This window comes from Marmota marmota, unplaced genomic scaffold, assembly GCF_001458135.2.
Source record: "Marmota marmota marmota unplaced genomic scaffold, marMar, whole genome shotgun sequence".
In the NCBI taxonomy this organism is placed as follows: domain Eukaryota; kingdom Metazoa; phylum Chordata; class Mammalia; order Rodentia; family Sciuridae; genus Marmota; species Marmota marmota.
Window position 1 is genome coordinate 41,064,472 of NW_025999900.1, and position 15,468 is coordinate 41,079,939.

Genomic DNA, 15,468 nt, shown 5'->3' on the forward strand with positions numbered 1-15,468 from the left:
CCCCCCCCCCAAAAAAAAAGTATCCTTAACTTATTGAAATCCACCAAAAAAGTGGCAGACAGGTTTTAATCTCAAGCATTGTTCTCAATCAGGGAATTAAGCCTCAGTGTCATAAGGCATTCACTATAGATAGTAAGTGAACATCTCTCCTATGCATCTAGGATGGTACTCATCATGTATTGTTCTTCAGAGTTGAGAAAATCAAATCCCTTTCTGTAGGACTTAGTTCTACAGTAGAAATTCAGGGAAGAAATCTGCTAATTATTTCACTAAAAGAGAAATAATTACACATATACCAAATTAACAAAGCCGAGAAATAGAATAACAACCCTGATCAATCCAAGGGAGGTTGGGGGAGGAACACAGTATAGGAAAGGCAGGGATAAACAGAAAGCTAACAGTAGACAGCAGATGACAAACTGCATATATCAGTACATACAGGAAGTGCAAGCTATCGGTGGAAGCTAAAAAAGTGTCAGACAGTAGAATGGTGGTTACCAAGGGCTGAGGCTTAGGGGAGATGTTGATCAAAGGAAACAACTTCAGGAGTTCTTCAGACAGCAGGAGTAAATTCAGTAGATCTACTATACGACATGGTGACTGTCACTAATAATACTGCATCATGTACTTGGAAATTGCTACGAGAGTAGATTTTAAATGTTCTCAGCATAAAAAAAAATACAATAAGTATGTGAGCTAATGAATATGATAATTAGCCTGATTAGCCATTTGATATATATCTACATCAAAACATCATGTTGTACAATATATTTCCAACTTTATTGGTAAATAAATAAATAGGAACTATACTATACTATACAAGGTGGGGAGACAGTAAATAAACATACTGAATGAAGAAAGAGATCTAATTTTATCCTTAAGTCAAGGATAAAGAAAAGACTAAGGTAGGGGCTGGGCTTGTAGCACAGTGGTAGAGTGCTTGCCTAGCATGTGTGAGGCCCTGAGTTCAGTCCTCAGCACCACATAAAGATAAATAAATAAAATAAAGGTATGCATCTACAACTATAATAATAATAATAATAATAATAATAATAATAATTAGAGATTAAGGTAAAGATACACCCTGTAGACACTAACCAAAAGAAAACTAGCTGTCCACATAGATTTTAAAGGCAAAATATTACTAAGGATAAAAATAAAACTTTCATGATAATAACGATGTCTAGCTGAGAATGTCTAGATGAGAATGCACCTAATAATATTGCATCAAAATACATCACACAAATAATAACAGAAGTAAAAGAAGAAACAAAACCTCAATTTTAATAGAAGATTTCAAAATACTTAGAATAAGCAAACATCTCTCTTTTTTTTTTTTTTAATATTTATTTTTTAGTTCTCGGTGGACACAACATCTTCGTTTGTATGTGGTGCTGAGGATTGAACCCGGGCCGCACACATGCCAGGCGAGCGCGCTACCACTTGAGCCACATCCCCAGCCCCAAGCAAACATCTCTCTATCCCAAAACTTGGCATGGGCCTTGACCCACAGTAGGGGCCAGTCAAAATTTGCTGATCTGAAGCAAAAAAAAAAAAAAACTCACACATCCTAGATTTTCCCAGACAATTTCAATTTCAAGTATGAAGCTATCTCAATCCCTGTATGTACACCGTCCAGAAGTTTGACTTAGAAAACAAAAACAGTATCTCCACAGGTCCCTTGAAGCCCTCCAATACCGCCATGTTCTCTGCTTCCAGTAGGTCCCCCAGGAGCACTCAAGCAATAGACGGGTATCCAGAAGCCTCATACCTGAGCTGGAGCATCCATCCCAGGGTTGCGGGTGGACCGCCTGCGGGTGACAATGACTGATGGTTTGTGCTCAGTGGGGTTCTGTTCAGAACCCTTGCCATCCTCGGCTACACCTCCAGCCTGGGCTACCTCAGTTGGGTCCACAGCTCGCACAGGCACAGATACTGGAATGATGAGGGGTACCATCCCGCTGTCTTCTCGCAATCGTTTGGCAGCTAAGGAAGCCTCGGAAAACTCGACCCCACACTTGGTAGTTGAGGTCAGTACGCTTTTCCGCTTTTCCTCTGAGCCGTTGGCATCCTGAAGAAGAGGGGACAGGAATAGAAGTGAGGTTCAGAAGATCAGTCCTGATTTACACTCACAATGACTCTCACTGGTCTATGACAACCTGGCTTTTTCATGATAATCTCTTCTCTCTCACTACATTTAAATATTCTGCATAACCTCGCCGTCAGATAGGTCCTGTTGTCCTGGCCTGCAGCAGGGGGCCTCAGACAGCCGTCTCAGGCTTACAGATGTGTTTCCCTGACCAGCAGAGTATGGCACCCAACTTAGCATCTAAATATTTTTAAAAAAATTTTTTAGATGTATGGACCTTTATTTCATTCGTTTATTTATATGTGGTGCTGAAACTTGAACCCAGTGCCTCACACATGCTAAGCAAGCGCTCTACCATGAGCTACAGCCTCAGCCCCTTAGCATCTAACTATTAAAAACACATCTCTGCAAAACGAAGTAAGGAACCCAAGTAAGGGATGATTTTTCTTTTCTTTTTTTTTTTTTTTTTTTTTTTTTTTTTTTTTTTTTTTTTTTTTTTTTTTGAGGCAGGTTCTCACTAAATTGGCTAGGCTGGCTTTGAACTTGCCATCCTCCTGTGTCAGCCTTTCAAACAGCTGAGATTATAGGCATGCACAAGGGGTGGTCTTTGCATCTACTTTTCCACAGGTAGCTGGCAGGAGTGAAGTTTGGCTGTCCCTAAACACAGGGCAAATTCTGCAGCCTTCTACTTCTCAGGCCTTGAGGCATTTGGTGGTTGAGGCCTCTAGTGAAAGAAGGAGCCAACACTGGCTTTGGGGTCAGATACTAGACCTCTATTCCAGCTACATGACCTTGGGAAATCCCACTTTGGGCTCAGCATTTCAAGGTAAGAAACAGGGAAAGATGACAACACCCTTCTCATTGGATTTGATGATAAATTATGTGTGATCAGGTTAAAAAAAAGAGAGAGAGAGAAAGAAAAACTCCAAGCATAACATGTGTGTGTGCTCAAATTCTATTCACTCTTCATCTCTATTGTCTTTTGTTTTTTTTTTAAAAAAAATCGACTTTATTGTAGTATAGTTTATATAAAGCAAATGAACCTATTTTAAATGAAATTTGACAGTTACAATCAGCATGTAAGCACCATCACATTCTTGTCTTTTAAGCACACTGGACCTGGAAATGGTCTTACCTCCTTCCCCAATCCCCCATGTATATAAACCTCTGCTTCCCTTCAAGTATGAATTCTTATGTAGGGGTCGTTTGCATGTCTTTTTTTTTTTTTTAAGTTAAAAATTCCTGAATTTTTTATTCCTGGTACCACTACTACAGTTTATAGGGAAATATACCTGATATGAAAAAGGGCAAAGTTACAATCGATTAAAAGACCTCAGGAATGTACATCTAATTAACACTGCATTGCATTAATCAATAGCTGCACTTTTTGCAAACTGTGGCTATGACAGTCCTGAACAAGAAGGGTTTCCTGTCTAAGCTACAGTAACTTTTCTGACTATGGATTATCATTCCTTCTGTGGCAGATCTTTACAATTCTTTTAATGCATTTGGGACGACTGTCTCAAAGTAACCTGGAACTTTCCTGACAACTCCTCGCTCTCTCTCCTGCTAAGAACTGTAGCCCTCTTCTCCTGTTTTTAAAACCTTCTGCTACTATATCCACCACTTCCACCACTAGCTCCATAACCACCACCACAGGAACTGCCAGAACTTCTTCCACCAAAACTTCTCCCCTTCATGGGACCATAATTTGATTTCTTTTGTCCACTGTAATTTCCAAAATCATTATAGTTCCCACCACCACCATAGTTACCACCACCAAAATTTCCTCCTTCATTGTAAACATCATATCTACCACCACATCCACCACCTTGGTTTCCATACTCTGGTCCACCACCACCATAGCCTCCTCTACTACAATAACCAGGACCAGGGCCCTAGTTGCCACCATCACCTCCAAATTCATTATATCCACCATCACCTCCTCCATAACTACCTCTGCTGCCACCACCTCCACCACCACAGCCTCCTCTTCCACCAAAGTTTCCACCACCAAAGTTACCTCCACCACCTCCAAAGCTTCCTCCACAACCCATAAAGTTGCCAGATCCACCTCCACGACCTCTTTGTGATCCAGCAGTCTGCATCTCTTGTTTAGGAAGGGCCTTTCTTACTTCACAATTATGCCCATTAATACTGTGCTATTTCCAAACAATAATTTTGTCATCTGTATCATGCTCATTAAAAGTTACAAAAGTTGGGCTGGGGATTTAGCTCAGTTGATAGAGTGCTTCCCTTGCATGCACAAGGCCCTGGGTTCAATCCCCAGCACCACATACAAAAAAGTTCCCAAAGCAAATCCTCTCTTTTTCCCACTCTGCCTATCTTCCATAACTTCTATGGTTTCAATCTTGCCGTACTTTTCAAAGTAATCTCTCAAATTATATTCTTCTGTATCTTCTTTAATATCAACAAAAAATCTTCACTGTTAGATGGGCACCAGGCTTTATAGAATCCTCTCTAGATACAGTGCTCTCTGGTTCCACTACCTGCCCGTTGACCTTTTGTGGCCTAGCACATGTGGCTGCATCCACATCTTCAACACAAAAGACACAAAACCACAGCCCCTGGAATGTTTCGTTTGGGGGTCTCTCATTACCACACAATCTGTGAGTGTGCCCCATTTCTCAAAATGTTCTCTTGAACTACCATCAAAGCTCAGATCACCAATAAATAGCTTCCTCAATTACTCTGGTTCCTTTTTTAAAAATTAATTTATTTATTTGTTCTAATTACTTTGACAGCAGAATGCACTTCGGTTCATAGTTCACAAATAGAACACAATTTTTCACTTCTCTGGTTGTACACGAAGTAGAGTCACACCATTCGTGCAATCCTACATGTACCTAGGGTAAGGATGTCGGTCTCATTCCACCATCTCTGCCACCCCCATACCCCCTGGTTCCTTTGGATGGTCGCTCTCCTCCCCGAGGGGTGTGGCTGCAGCAGCAGCTGGAGGTGACTAGGCTGCGGATTTACCTCCAGAGAACAGACTCGCCTCTTCCAACTCAAGTTCAATACGAGACAGAGAGGAAAAGGCGGGGCCAGCTGTCACTGCTTGCCTTAATGAACTGAAAAGGCTGCCCTTGTGGGCCTAGTGTCACTTGCTATCCCCTGCCCCCTGCCAGGTCTGTCACCCAATGCCCATCTCACCTTTGAGTTCTGCAGTGAGGCCAGCTCCACCGCCTTCTGGGCCAGGGTGAGCAAATTGGCCTCCTGGGATGCCCGTCGCCTCCGTCTTGTGCTCTGGATCACCCCACCCCGTAGCACCTGTCCACAGTCCCCTGTGCCTCCTGCCCTCAGGCCCTCCTCGTTGCCCATGGCGGGAACCTCACGCTCCCGACCATTGGGTGCCAGTCTTTCCCCATCAGCCAGCAGCTGTGACTCCCTCAGTTCCAGTGGGAATCCCAGAGCTTCGGGATGGGACTGCCCCAGGGAGCTGGGTGGCTGCTGCTGCAGGGGCCACTGATGTAGGAACAGATTGCCAGTGGGCTCCTGCCCGGGTTGGGTGCCAGCTCCATCCAGGGAGGTGGGAGGCAGAATCCCCTCCTTGGAGAGGCGGCGGGATCGGCGGGGGAAGGCGATCTGGGGCTGAGGTAGCATGGGCTGCGGGGCTGCCTCCTGCAGGAGGGCCTTGCGCAGTTCTGGGTTCATATCTGGGTTGTGGGGAAAGGGGTAGGGAGCCATGCTGTGGTGAGCCAGGTGGGACTGTCCCAGTGGCCCAGCCGGTGGCAGGCCAAAGTCCTGGGGCTGCTGCGAGGGTGGCTGCTGCATAGAGTAGAAGTTCTCGAAGAGCTGCATCTGCGGCAGGGCGGCCTGCTGCTGCTGCTGCTGCTGCTGCTGCTGTTGATGCTGCTGCTGCTGCTGTTGATGCTGCTGCTGCTGCTGCTGCTGCTTCTGTGGGGGGAAGGCAGCAGCAGGGTTGGGGGGTGGCGGGCCCTGCCGGAAGACCTGCCGGTTCACCTGGTGTCCAAATGCCAACTGGAAGGGTTGCAGGGGCAGCGTCTGGTTTGGGGGTTTCTTGGCATGGAAAGAGTTCAGGGGTGCCTGGGGCCGCCCCACTTCCAACTGCACCTTCTGGGGCATCATGGGACGCACTGTGTTTCCATAGCGGTCCACCTGTGGCCCCCCCACTTTCTCCCGCTTCAGTGCCTCGGGGTGGTTATAGTAGGTGGAGACCCCCACGCTGGGATGAGGGCTCCCTTTGTGTCCACTGTAGAGGGACAGGCGGTTCCATGAATGAGGCGGAGGCTGGCCTGGCTGCTGCTGCCAGCCACTGTCACTAACACCCCCACCCCCTCCATGCTCTGGGCCACGCCCTGGGGCCATCACAGAGTTGGGCCACTTGACTGAGCCCACCTGCTGGGACAACATGGCTGTTGGGTTCCGATCAGGCCCATATACCACAGAGTTCAGCAGGGCCAGGCTGTTAGGAGCGGGCAGCTCCACGGGCTGGGAAGTGGAGGCAGCACCTGCTGGACTCTCGTGCTCACCGTACTGCTCCTCCTTCACTCTGATGGACTGTTGAGGAGCCTGCAGGGGTGGTGGCTGCTCCTTGGCAGCTGCCTCCTGGTCCCCAAAGAGACAACGCTTCCGCTTGTTCTGAGCCTTAGGCTGGGCCTGGAGGTTCATGGTGTGGCCAACGGAGCCCAGCAATGAGACCTCCTTCACCAGTTGCCCATTCCCTGGGGAAAGGTCCTGCTAGAAGGCTGGCCCTAGTCCAGAAGCCAGTGAGGGCAGAGCAGGGGTTGATGATACTAGATGATGTGGTCAGGCACGGGGAGAGGGAACAGCTAGCATCTCCTTTCTCTTCCAGAAAGTCTCTTGGGCTCATCTACTCTTCCCAAATCTTGATGCTCCACAGGGTCCTGGAGCCTGCAAAAAGAGAGTGACAGCGTCAGTCACAGGATCCCTGAACGTCAGCACAAGTGTGAGAAAGAGGCCCCGAAGGCCTTCTAGTCCTTGTGTCACAGAGCAGCACAGGTAAGGCTGCAGGATCACAGCCTCTCCGAGGTACTCTTGTCTCACTACCTCCTGGTTAAGCTCCAGGGCTGCTGCATTTGATTGTATAACATATGCATTTTACAAAGGCACATGTTGAAGGAACAGAGAGGCTGGGATCCATCCTGTGATCCCCTGGGGCATGCTGGGAAAAAGGGCAACAGAGGCCAAACAGGGCTCCTTTGCCTTCTTAACCCAGGCCTCAGCCCACTGGGCAGGGGCACCAGTCCTCACTGCTCATCTGTCTATACAAAAGCCTCCTTCCAGATCCAAGAGGATCTTTATCCAGCCAATACCTCCTCCACGACACTCCAAGCACATACCAGACACAGGAAGTGCGTGTGTTGGGGTCATTTCCAGCACAGCCACACCTCCTATGCATCCCCACCATGCCTTCAGAATCCAGCACCCAGGCCAGGCTCACAATCCTTCAAAGTAAGAGGCTTGTAGGTGAGGCCCCACCCCTGGGAAGAGCTGCTGGGTGGGGCTCTGGCTGCAGGAGTCTTTCTCAATTAGCACAAAACCTGTTTTGCAGCCCTGGCTGGCTGGACGCCCAATCCAGTCCAGAAGCTGGTCAACATGGTTGGGGCTGCTCCCCACCCTATCCCTCTATTGCTGAAGAGCCCCTAGCACTCTGAGCAAAGAATAGTCTCATATATGTGAGGTTCAGATTGCTAGAACTTCGATGCATAAGGTTTCTCCATGATGTCATAACTAAAGTGCTTAGTTTTTCTCTTTTTGTTTGCTAACATCTTTCTTTCTTTCTTTCTTTCTTTCTTTCTTTCTTTCTTTCTTTCTTTCTTTCTTTCTTTCTTTTTTTCTTTCTTTCTTTCTTTCATCTATCTTTCTATCTTTCTTTCTTTTCCTTTTTCTTTTTTGGTGTTGGGGATCAAACCCAGGACTCAACGCATCTGCGTAGCATTGGGTTACATGCCTCAGCCCTCTCTAACCTGATTTTTTAAAAAGGGCTTCTCTATTAATCCTGCTGCTACAGAACAGAATCCAGACCTGCATTTTACAATTTACATAACTGCCTGCATGTATTTTTAAAAACTCTCTCAGTGAGATTTTTTTTTCCTCCCTGGGCAACTTGGTGAGGGTAGGAGCTACATGCTCACCTCTTCCCCAAGGATATTCTGATGCTGGGTCACTCAGGCTGGGCGGGGAAAGGAGAGGCAGAAAGCTTAGATCGCTCTGGAGAATAAATCTGCAGGTCCAGGTGACCTCAGCCCCTGTATGCTCCAGGTCATCGGTAGCAGCCCAGGCAATTCCCAGGAAACCAGCAGAGAGCAGGGGCTGGGCGGATCCAAAGCCCTGCCTACACCCAGTGCTGCCCCCTCTCTGAGGCGAGTCTCGGTGCTATCGCTCCTCTGCACGTTTCCGCAGCTCCGGCCCTGGCTCCCAGGGCCTGCCTGCCTGCCTGCCTGGCATGACTCACTGGAGGCCCACTCCCTGTCTTTCACTTTCGCCCAGCATCCAGAAGAGGAGTAACTTCCCTCTCGAAGTCCTCCGTGGGCTCCTGAGCCCTGAAGGCAGTAAGAGACCCTCTCAGGGTGCATCTCCTTTGTCTTCATTTAGGGTAGTTGCAGAGAGGATTAAGACTGGGACTGGGGGCATCCAAGTCACCCTAGCCCCCAGCAGGAGGGGGAGGATTTGGATAAGAATGGAAAGCTTTTAAACAAACCCTTCTCTTGCTTTTAAACCCTCTTTCCCGGACAGCCAGCCCAATTTAGAGCAGAGATCCAAAAGCCAGTCCCCAGACTGAAAGTCACCCTGGCACGCTTGTGAAGCTACAGGGTGGGACTGTGGGGCTGTGCCTCTCCCAGGGAGCCTCAGGCCCAGTGAACTAGAAGTACGTGTGTGCAGAAGTGAGACAGAGGAAGGAAGAACGTTTGAGAGGGGAGGGGCAGAGGGGTACCCAGCAGGCCCAGGGGCACCCAGCAGGCCCATGTGCCCTGGTGCCTTGGTGGGAGGAGGGGGGAAGCGTTCACATGCACTCTTGCCTCCCCCCTTCACAGCTCTGTCGCCCAGCGAGCCACAGCACAGGCTTGGGGGTTGGGACCTGGAGCAAGGGAAGGCCCACGTGGCAGGCAGGCCTGGGTGCGCGTGCCAGTGTGTGCCTGATAGAGGGGCCCAGGCAGGGGCAGATGTGGGGGAACAGGGTGGAACCTGTGCAGGGAGCTCCAGAACTCAGCCCAGAGGGGCTGCACTCAGCTGCTAGGACCCTACTCGTTAATTCTGCTCATGGAGGGGGCCATGGTTGGGGATACTGAGACAGACACTGCCTTAGAACAAATCAAGGAGCCTGGTTTGGGGGAAGTTGAATTATCCCCAAAAGCTTCCTGCTGCAAAGGCCTCCCTGTCACCCCCACTAGAGAGCACAGTGCCAGGGGCACAGACTCACAGATCTGGGGCCCCCAAAGAAGAAAGGCCAGCCTCTGGGGGGATGGGAAGAGGAGTAAAAAATGCCTGGGAACCTGGGAGGAAGAGGGGAGGGGACCACCCAAGAGGCAGAGCACTGAGGAGCAGCAGCAATAACAACAAAGCAATGCTGGGCTTATGCCACTAAGGTCCTCAGTACTTTGCATTCTTTTAATTCCCACAACTGCCTTATAAGGCTGGTGTTGCTATTTTAACTTCCATTTCTGCAGGTGAGGAAGATGAGGCTCCTAGAAGCTAAGTAACTTGCCTGTGTTCACCCATAATTATGTCTCAGAACCAGGACTTAAAGCCAGATCTGCCAGACTCCAAGATCAAGCTCTTACTCCTCCAGGAAGCTCCGGGTTCATTTCCCAGCACCCCACCACCTTCAGAGTGAGGATCTGCTAACACAGATACTCCTCTTTGGCAGTGGGAAGTTTCCTCTTGCCTGATCCCTTAGCAGGTAACCCTCTCCCATTCTACCCAAGACAGCTGAGACCCTCAATCTTGCGGAAGGCAGGGAAGGGACCTCACCACAAAGGGGACTGCAGGCACAGGAGATCCAGCGGCAGGGAGGCCTGACACTGATGCTTCCTCTGGCAGCACTGACCACCAGGCTGGGCTCTCTAGCTCCTGCAGTCTCCCAGCTGGCTCAGTTCTGGCTGCCATGGGGGTGGTTCCCAGCTGTGAGCCCATTAGCACCTCCCTGCCTACTTGGGACGGAACTAAACCACCTCTTCCCATTTCTTCTGCTCCATTCCTACTCCTCAGTCCCTCAGATGGTAGTCAGCCTGGCCTTCCTTGCAGGGAGGAAGAGGAAGGAAGCCACCCTCTGCAAAAGCTGCCGACCTATGAGCCAAGTCCCAGAGGTACAGGGAAGAGGGTGTAAGAAGGAACCCCAGTAGGCAGCTCACCCCTGGGACCAGATGCAGGGCCTCTGACAACGGATGCAGGAACACTGTAAAAGGAAACCCACAGCCACCATGGGGCCCCAGACTCTGCATCCCACTCTATCAATCTGTCAGACTGTCACGCTCTCTTCCCGCGTCCCTTCCTACTGCAAGCAATCCTTGACCAGACCCACAGTTCCCCCTGGGCTGAAGGCAAGGCAAGAGGCAGCACCAGCAGCCCAGAACCTGTGATGCTTTCAGGAATATCTATAGCAAGAAGCAAGCAGTGTGTGTCACGAAATAAAAGCTGCCCTGAACCCACCTGTGGGTGTTGCAGACATTTGAGGGGAAGGTGCTATAAGGGCTTGTGGATGTTCTGTGTTCATGGTCACCATGCTCTGCAGGGATGACAGCCCTAACACAAAGCTTTCTCAAGTGTCATCAGCAGCAGCTCATGTCCAGCATTGGCTGGCCCACCCAAGAGAGTCTGGTGAGCCCTTGCCACAGGGCAGAGGACCAGGCCGTAGCCACTGAGGGGACCAGGCCCTCACCAGCCACCTGGAGCAATCAGTGTTTCATCTAAGAAATAAGACTGCTCGGGGCTGGGGTTGTGGCTCAGTGGTAGCACACTTGCCTGGCATCCATGAGGCACTGGGTTTGATTCTCAACACCGCATATGAATAAATAAAATGAAGGTCCATCAACAACTAAAATTTATTTAAAAGAAAAGAAAAAGAATCAAGACTGCTATGAGTCAAGGACACACAGGCAGAGAGGAGGTGCCTAGTGGCCACAGGGGCTCAGCTCTGACCTGGGCTGGAGCCAAATGGATACTCCCCACCCAACCCGTCCACCCCCAGGACCTTGGAAGCTAATGCTCCAAGATCCTGCTCTTAAATCTGGGCCACCCCCAGTCCTGCAAGCTCAGCACTAGGAAGCAGGGGAGTCAGGGCTCATCCATCTCCCACCTAAGAGCAAGAGAGACCCAAACAAGGCATCCAACAAGGCCCTGAACTCCAGGTGAGTCACTTTTCTAAGCATCAAAGACGCTGTCTTGGGACAAAGTCTAAACTGCCTACCCTGCCCACAAGTCCCTACAGACTTTGGCTCCTGCCACCTCTCCAGACATGGCACATTTGAGTCATACGGTCATACGGTCAGGACCTCCAATGTGCTATTCCCGCTTTGCTTCCAGGTCTCTGGCCAGGCTGAACTCTGCCTACAAGACCTTCCCTCCTTTCTCATCTAGCCAAGTCCTGCTCATCCTTCAGGGCTCAGACACTGCTTCCTCTGCGAAGCTTCCTGACCCCAAGGCTGAGACAGGAGCTGCCATGTGAGCTCATCACACCACCTAACCCCACCCCCACATCCTCAGCACATTAATCCTAGGTTCCTGTTTCCTCGTCCCCAGCAGACAGTGGACTCCGTGGCACAGTCTGCAGAACCTTGTGCCTTGACACTGTTTATAACTGCCTCATGGGATGCTCATTCAAGACTGCACCCAAGTGAGTCAGAGCATACCTGGGCAGAGGCACTACTCACAGCCAGGTGTCTGGCTCGGACCCCTGTCTGCTCCCAAGGCCAGTCTCGCTCCATGATGCACACTCCCCACAAGGCTGAATGATGTGAAAAGGTGCAGCCCCAAGACCCTACCCCAACCTCGCAGCCCAGGCCCTCTCAGTAAAGTGAACCCAAATCCTTTTCCAATGTTTGGCCCAGGATCTACCTGCTCCCGGACTGTAACTTTTGGTCCCACACTACATGTAGGCCACTTGGAAAAAGGCCACAAAACTTCCCACCCCTACCTAAACCATGGCCAGGAGCAAGAGTCTGTGGGTCAGTTTACCTGGTGCCCTGACATGACTGACCTGGGCCTCAAAACACCAAGGTCCAGCTAGGACAACCTGACAGGGTTATGACAAGGGACCCAGGATGGCCCCGCTGGCCCCCTAGTCCAGGCTCGTGTTCTAAAAGGCTCTCTCCCAGCTATCTGGGGTCCATGGCTACAGCCAGACTGGGTAAGTGGTCTTGGGCCAGCTAGAATTGCCCAGGTCCTAAATAAACTTTCCCTCTAGACACAGTAGCTGTCTGAGGGCCATTTGCCCTCTACCCCACCACAACTGGGAATTTACTCACAGTCCAGAAGGTCCCATTTCTCCAAACCACTGGACATATAAGCCCTGTTCTCAAGGGACTTCCAATAAGGAAGGAAGCTCAAAGGCAAAGGGCAGGGACCTGCCTGCCACAAGTGTCACTGTCCCTAGCAGCAGGAGAGAACATACAGGAGGCCAGTGACCTGCCTATTCCCAATAGTGATCCACACAGTCTCTGGATCACCCCATCCCTGTACTGAACTTATGCTCAGAGATGCAGGGTACAGGCCAACAGGGGAAGCAAGACTCCCCGGGGCCTCAGCCATCAAACTAGTCAGGCTCAGAAGTTTGGCCAGGGTTCAAGCTGGCTGTAGTCCGAGCTTTGACAGTAAAAATGCCAACCCTGAGATACTTTTAAAAGAAATACGTGCGAGAGGGGAATCTTTTGCCTCATGAAACACTCAGGGCTCCATCCAGGCACCCACCTTTACTATCTCCATCCCCCACTGCCCCACAAACACCCACAGGGTATCCAGGGGAGGCCTGGATAACTAGGTCCCTTTTCCAAGGGGAAGGTGAAGCAGAAAGCAACACAGTCGTGGGCAAAGCTTGCAGAGGATCAAGCCTCCAGATTAGGCTTTTACCTACACTGGAGGGACTGACTGGCTACCTCCCTCCGAGGCAAGGGCCACCAAGGATCACAGGTCTGTGCCCACACCCTCTGTTCCCTAGGGGGTTTATGCCACCAGAGGCTGCTCCAGTTCCCCTCCCCTCCCCTTTTGGAAAGGACCGGCTTCCTTGATGGTCCAGAGCACGGCTCTCTGGAGCCCATGCCTGAGTGCCCTAGTGCCAGCCTTGGCCCTGGGCCAATAGGAGGCCAGTCACAGGGGCCTCCCTTGACATGGCCCCACCCTGTCCCTTCTCCCATCACACACCCTGCCCTGCTGAGGGCCCTTCATCCATTCAGTAAGCATTTGCTGGGTGCTGGCTGCAGGCCACATTCTAGGGACACAGGAGACAAGGCACAGTTTCTGCCCATGCTAAGCTCACAATCTAGTGGGCGGAGAGAAACACTTTGAGCCTCTACAAAGCTGTTCTCTCTACCTGGAAACCCCCAAATCTATTCTAACAATCAGCCTTCTTTCAAGGCCTGCCTCCTCCAGGCAGCCCTCTAGCACATACTGTTGACACTCTGAATCTTCATGATGTTCCACCGCTATCCCATAATGCTTCTTCAATTTCCTTCTGTTTCTACCCCGAGGCGGAAGCAGCAGGGCCTGGAGGTAGAGTGGGCCAATGGAGAGGGCAGTGGACCGCTTGTTAGAGAACCAGGTGTCTGGGTCCAGGAGGAACTTCATAGCCAGGAATGGGGCAGGGGAGATGAAGGAACCACAGAAATACCTTGTAACAAGGAACTGCCACACGAAACAGTAGCCACCAGCACTACCTGCATGCCCAAGGTTTTGAGCATTGCTGCCTTATATAACCACTTATTCCCAACTGAGAAATGAGGAAAGGCTGGCTCTGAGCAGTAAGTCACCCCAGCTCACAGAGCTCACAATGAGGAGCCAGGATTTGAATCCAAACCTGCTGACTCCAAATCAGGTCTCTCTCTATCACACTCTGCTGCTCACCCATGTCTGTGTTGAGCAGTGGTTCTCAAACTTCAGTGTAGGCAGGAAGACCCACCCTGACAGGGTTTTTCATGGGTCTGGTGGCAGGAGAATGAGGAGCAGGAGGGGAAATCTGCACTACTTCATAGGCAGCTCAGGTGGGGCCCCGGCACCGAACATCCCACAGAGCAGCCCCCCAAAACAGGGGAAGGGATCGAGGACCAGGAGCTAGTATGGTGAAGTTTCCCAGGACCCACTACTCACCAGTCCCCAAAAGGAACTACTGCCAGAATACTGTGCCCTGCCCAGAAGATATGAGGGGTCCCACAGAGTCCTGGGTGGACTCTGCCAGCTAGTCCTAGGGATGCCTGGGTTCTTATAGCACTTGGGGCCCAGCCAAGTGCTCATGTTTATTGAACACCTACTAAGTGCCAGGCACTGTGCTAAGTGTATTGCATGACAATTTAAAAATCTCATTCAAGCTTTATTTTGACTTATTTTACAACCTAGAATGGTATATTCAAAAATATCTACTTAACACAAAGAAGATAGTACTGAGGAACAGTGGATAAAAATACATGATATGAAAATCAAGTAGCAAAATGGGGGAGTTTAAACTTAGCCTCAGCAACTTGGCAAGCAAGGCCCTAAGCAAAATGGCAGACTAATATCCTATCTTATCAATAGCTTCTTTAAATGTAAATGTATTAAATACTCCAATTAAAAGGCAGTGGTTGGCACAATTTTTAAAAAGATGATCCAATTACATATAGTTTACAAGAGACACTTTTTATATTCAAAGACATAAACAGGTTGAAAGTAGAGAAACAAAGAGATAAACATACAAACAGTAACCATATCAGATATACCAATATCAGACAAATTAGACCGTAAGACAAAAAGTATTACTGGATACAAAAAAGAACATTCCGTAATGATAAAATTTATCTATCCATCAAGAGGCAATCACAGGGCTGGGGATGTGGCTCAAGCGGTAGCGCGCTAGCCTGGCATGCGTGCGGCCCGGGTTCGATCCTCAGCACCACATACAAACAAAGATGTTGTGTCTGCCGAAAACTAAAAAGTAAATATTAAAAATTCTCTCTCTCTCTCTCTTTTTTTTTTTTAAAGAATTTTTAATATTTATTTTTTAGTTTTCAGTGGACACAACATCTTTGTATGTGGTGCTGAGGATCGAACCTGGGCCGCACGCATGCCAGGCAAGCACGCTACCGCTTGAGCCACATCCCCAGCCCCTCTCTCTCTCTCTTAAAAAAAAAGTTAGAAAATGATCTTTAAAGAAAAAAAAAGAGGCAATCACAGTTATAAACATGTAAGCA

General features: G+C 49.5%; 1 protein-coding gene and 1 pseudogene across 2 annotated transcripts in view; both read right to left on the reverse strand.

Moving 5' to 3' along the window:
- Positions 1-15,468, reverse strand: part of Mideas (mitotic deacetylase associated SANT domain protein) — a 42,475-nt gene that overhangs the window by 16,748 nt on the left and 10,259 nt on the right. For both annotated transcript variants that reach the window (XM_015493751.2, XM_015493742.2), the window contains exons 2-3: positions 5,264-6,985; positions 1,772-2,071 (exon numbers count right to left, since the gene is read on the reverse strand). In XM_015493751.2, the coding sequence (XP_015349237.1) occupies positions 1,772-2,071; positions 5,264-6,742 (1,779 nt within the window). In that variant the 5' untranslated portion in view covers positions 6,743-6,985. The remainder of the gene's footprint in view (positions 1-1,771; positions 2,072-5,263; positions 6,986-15,468) is intronic.
- LOC107149004 lies at positions 2,037-5,003 on the reverse strand (annotated as a pseudogene).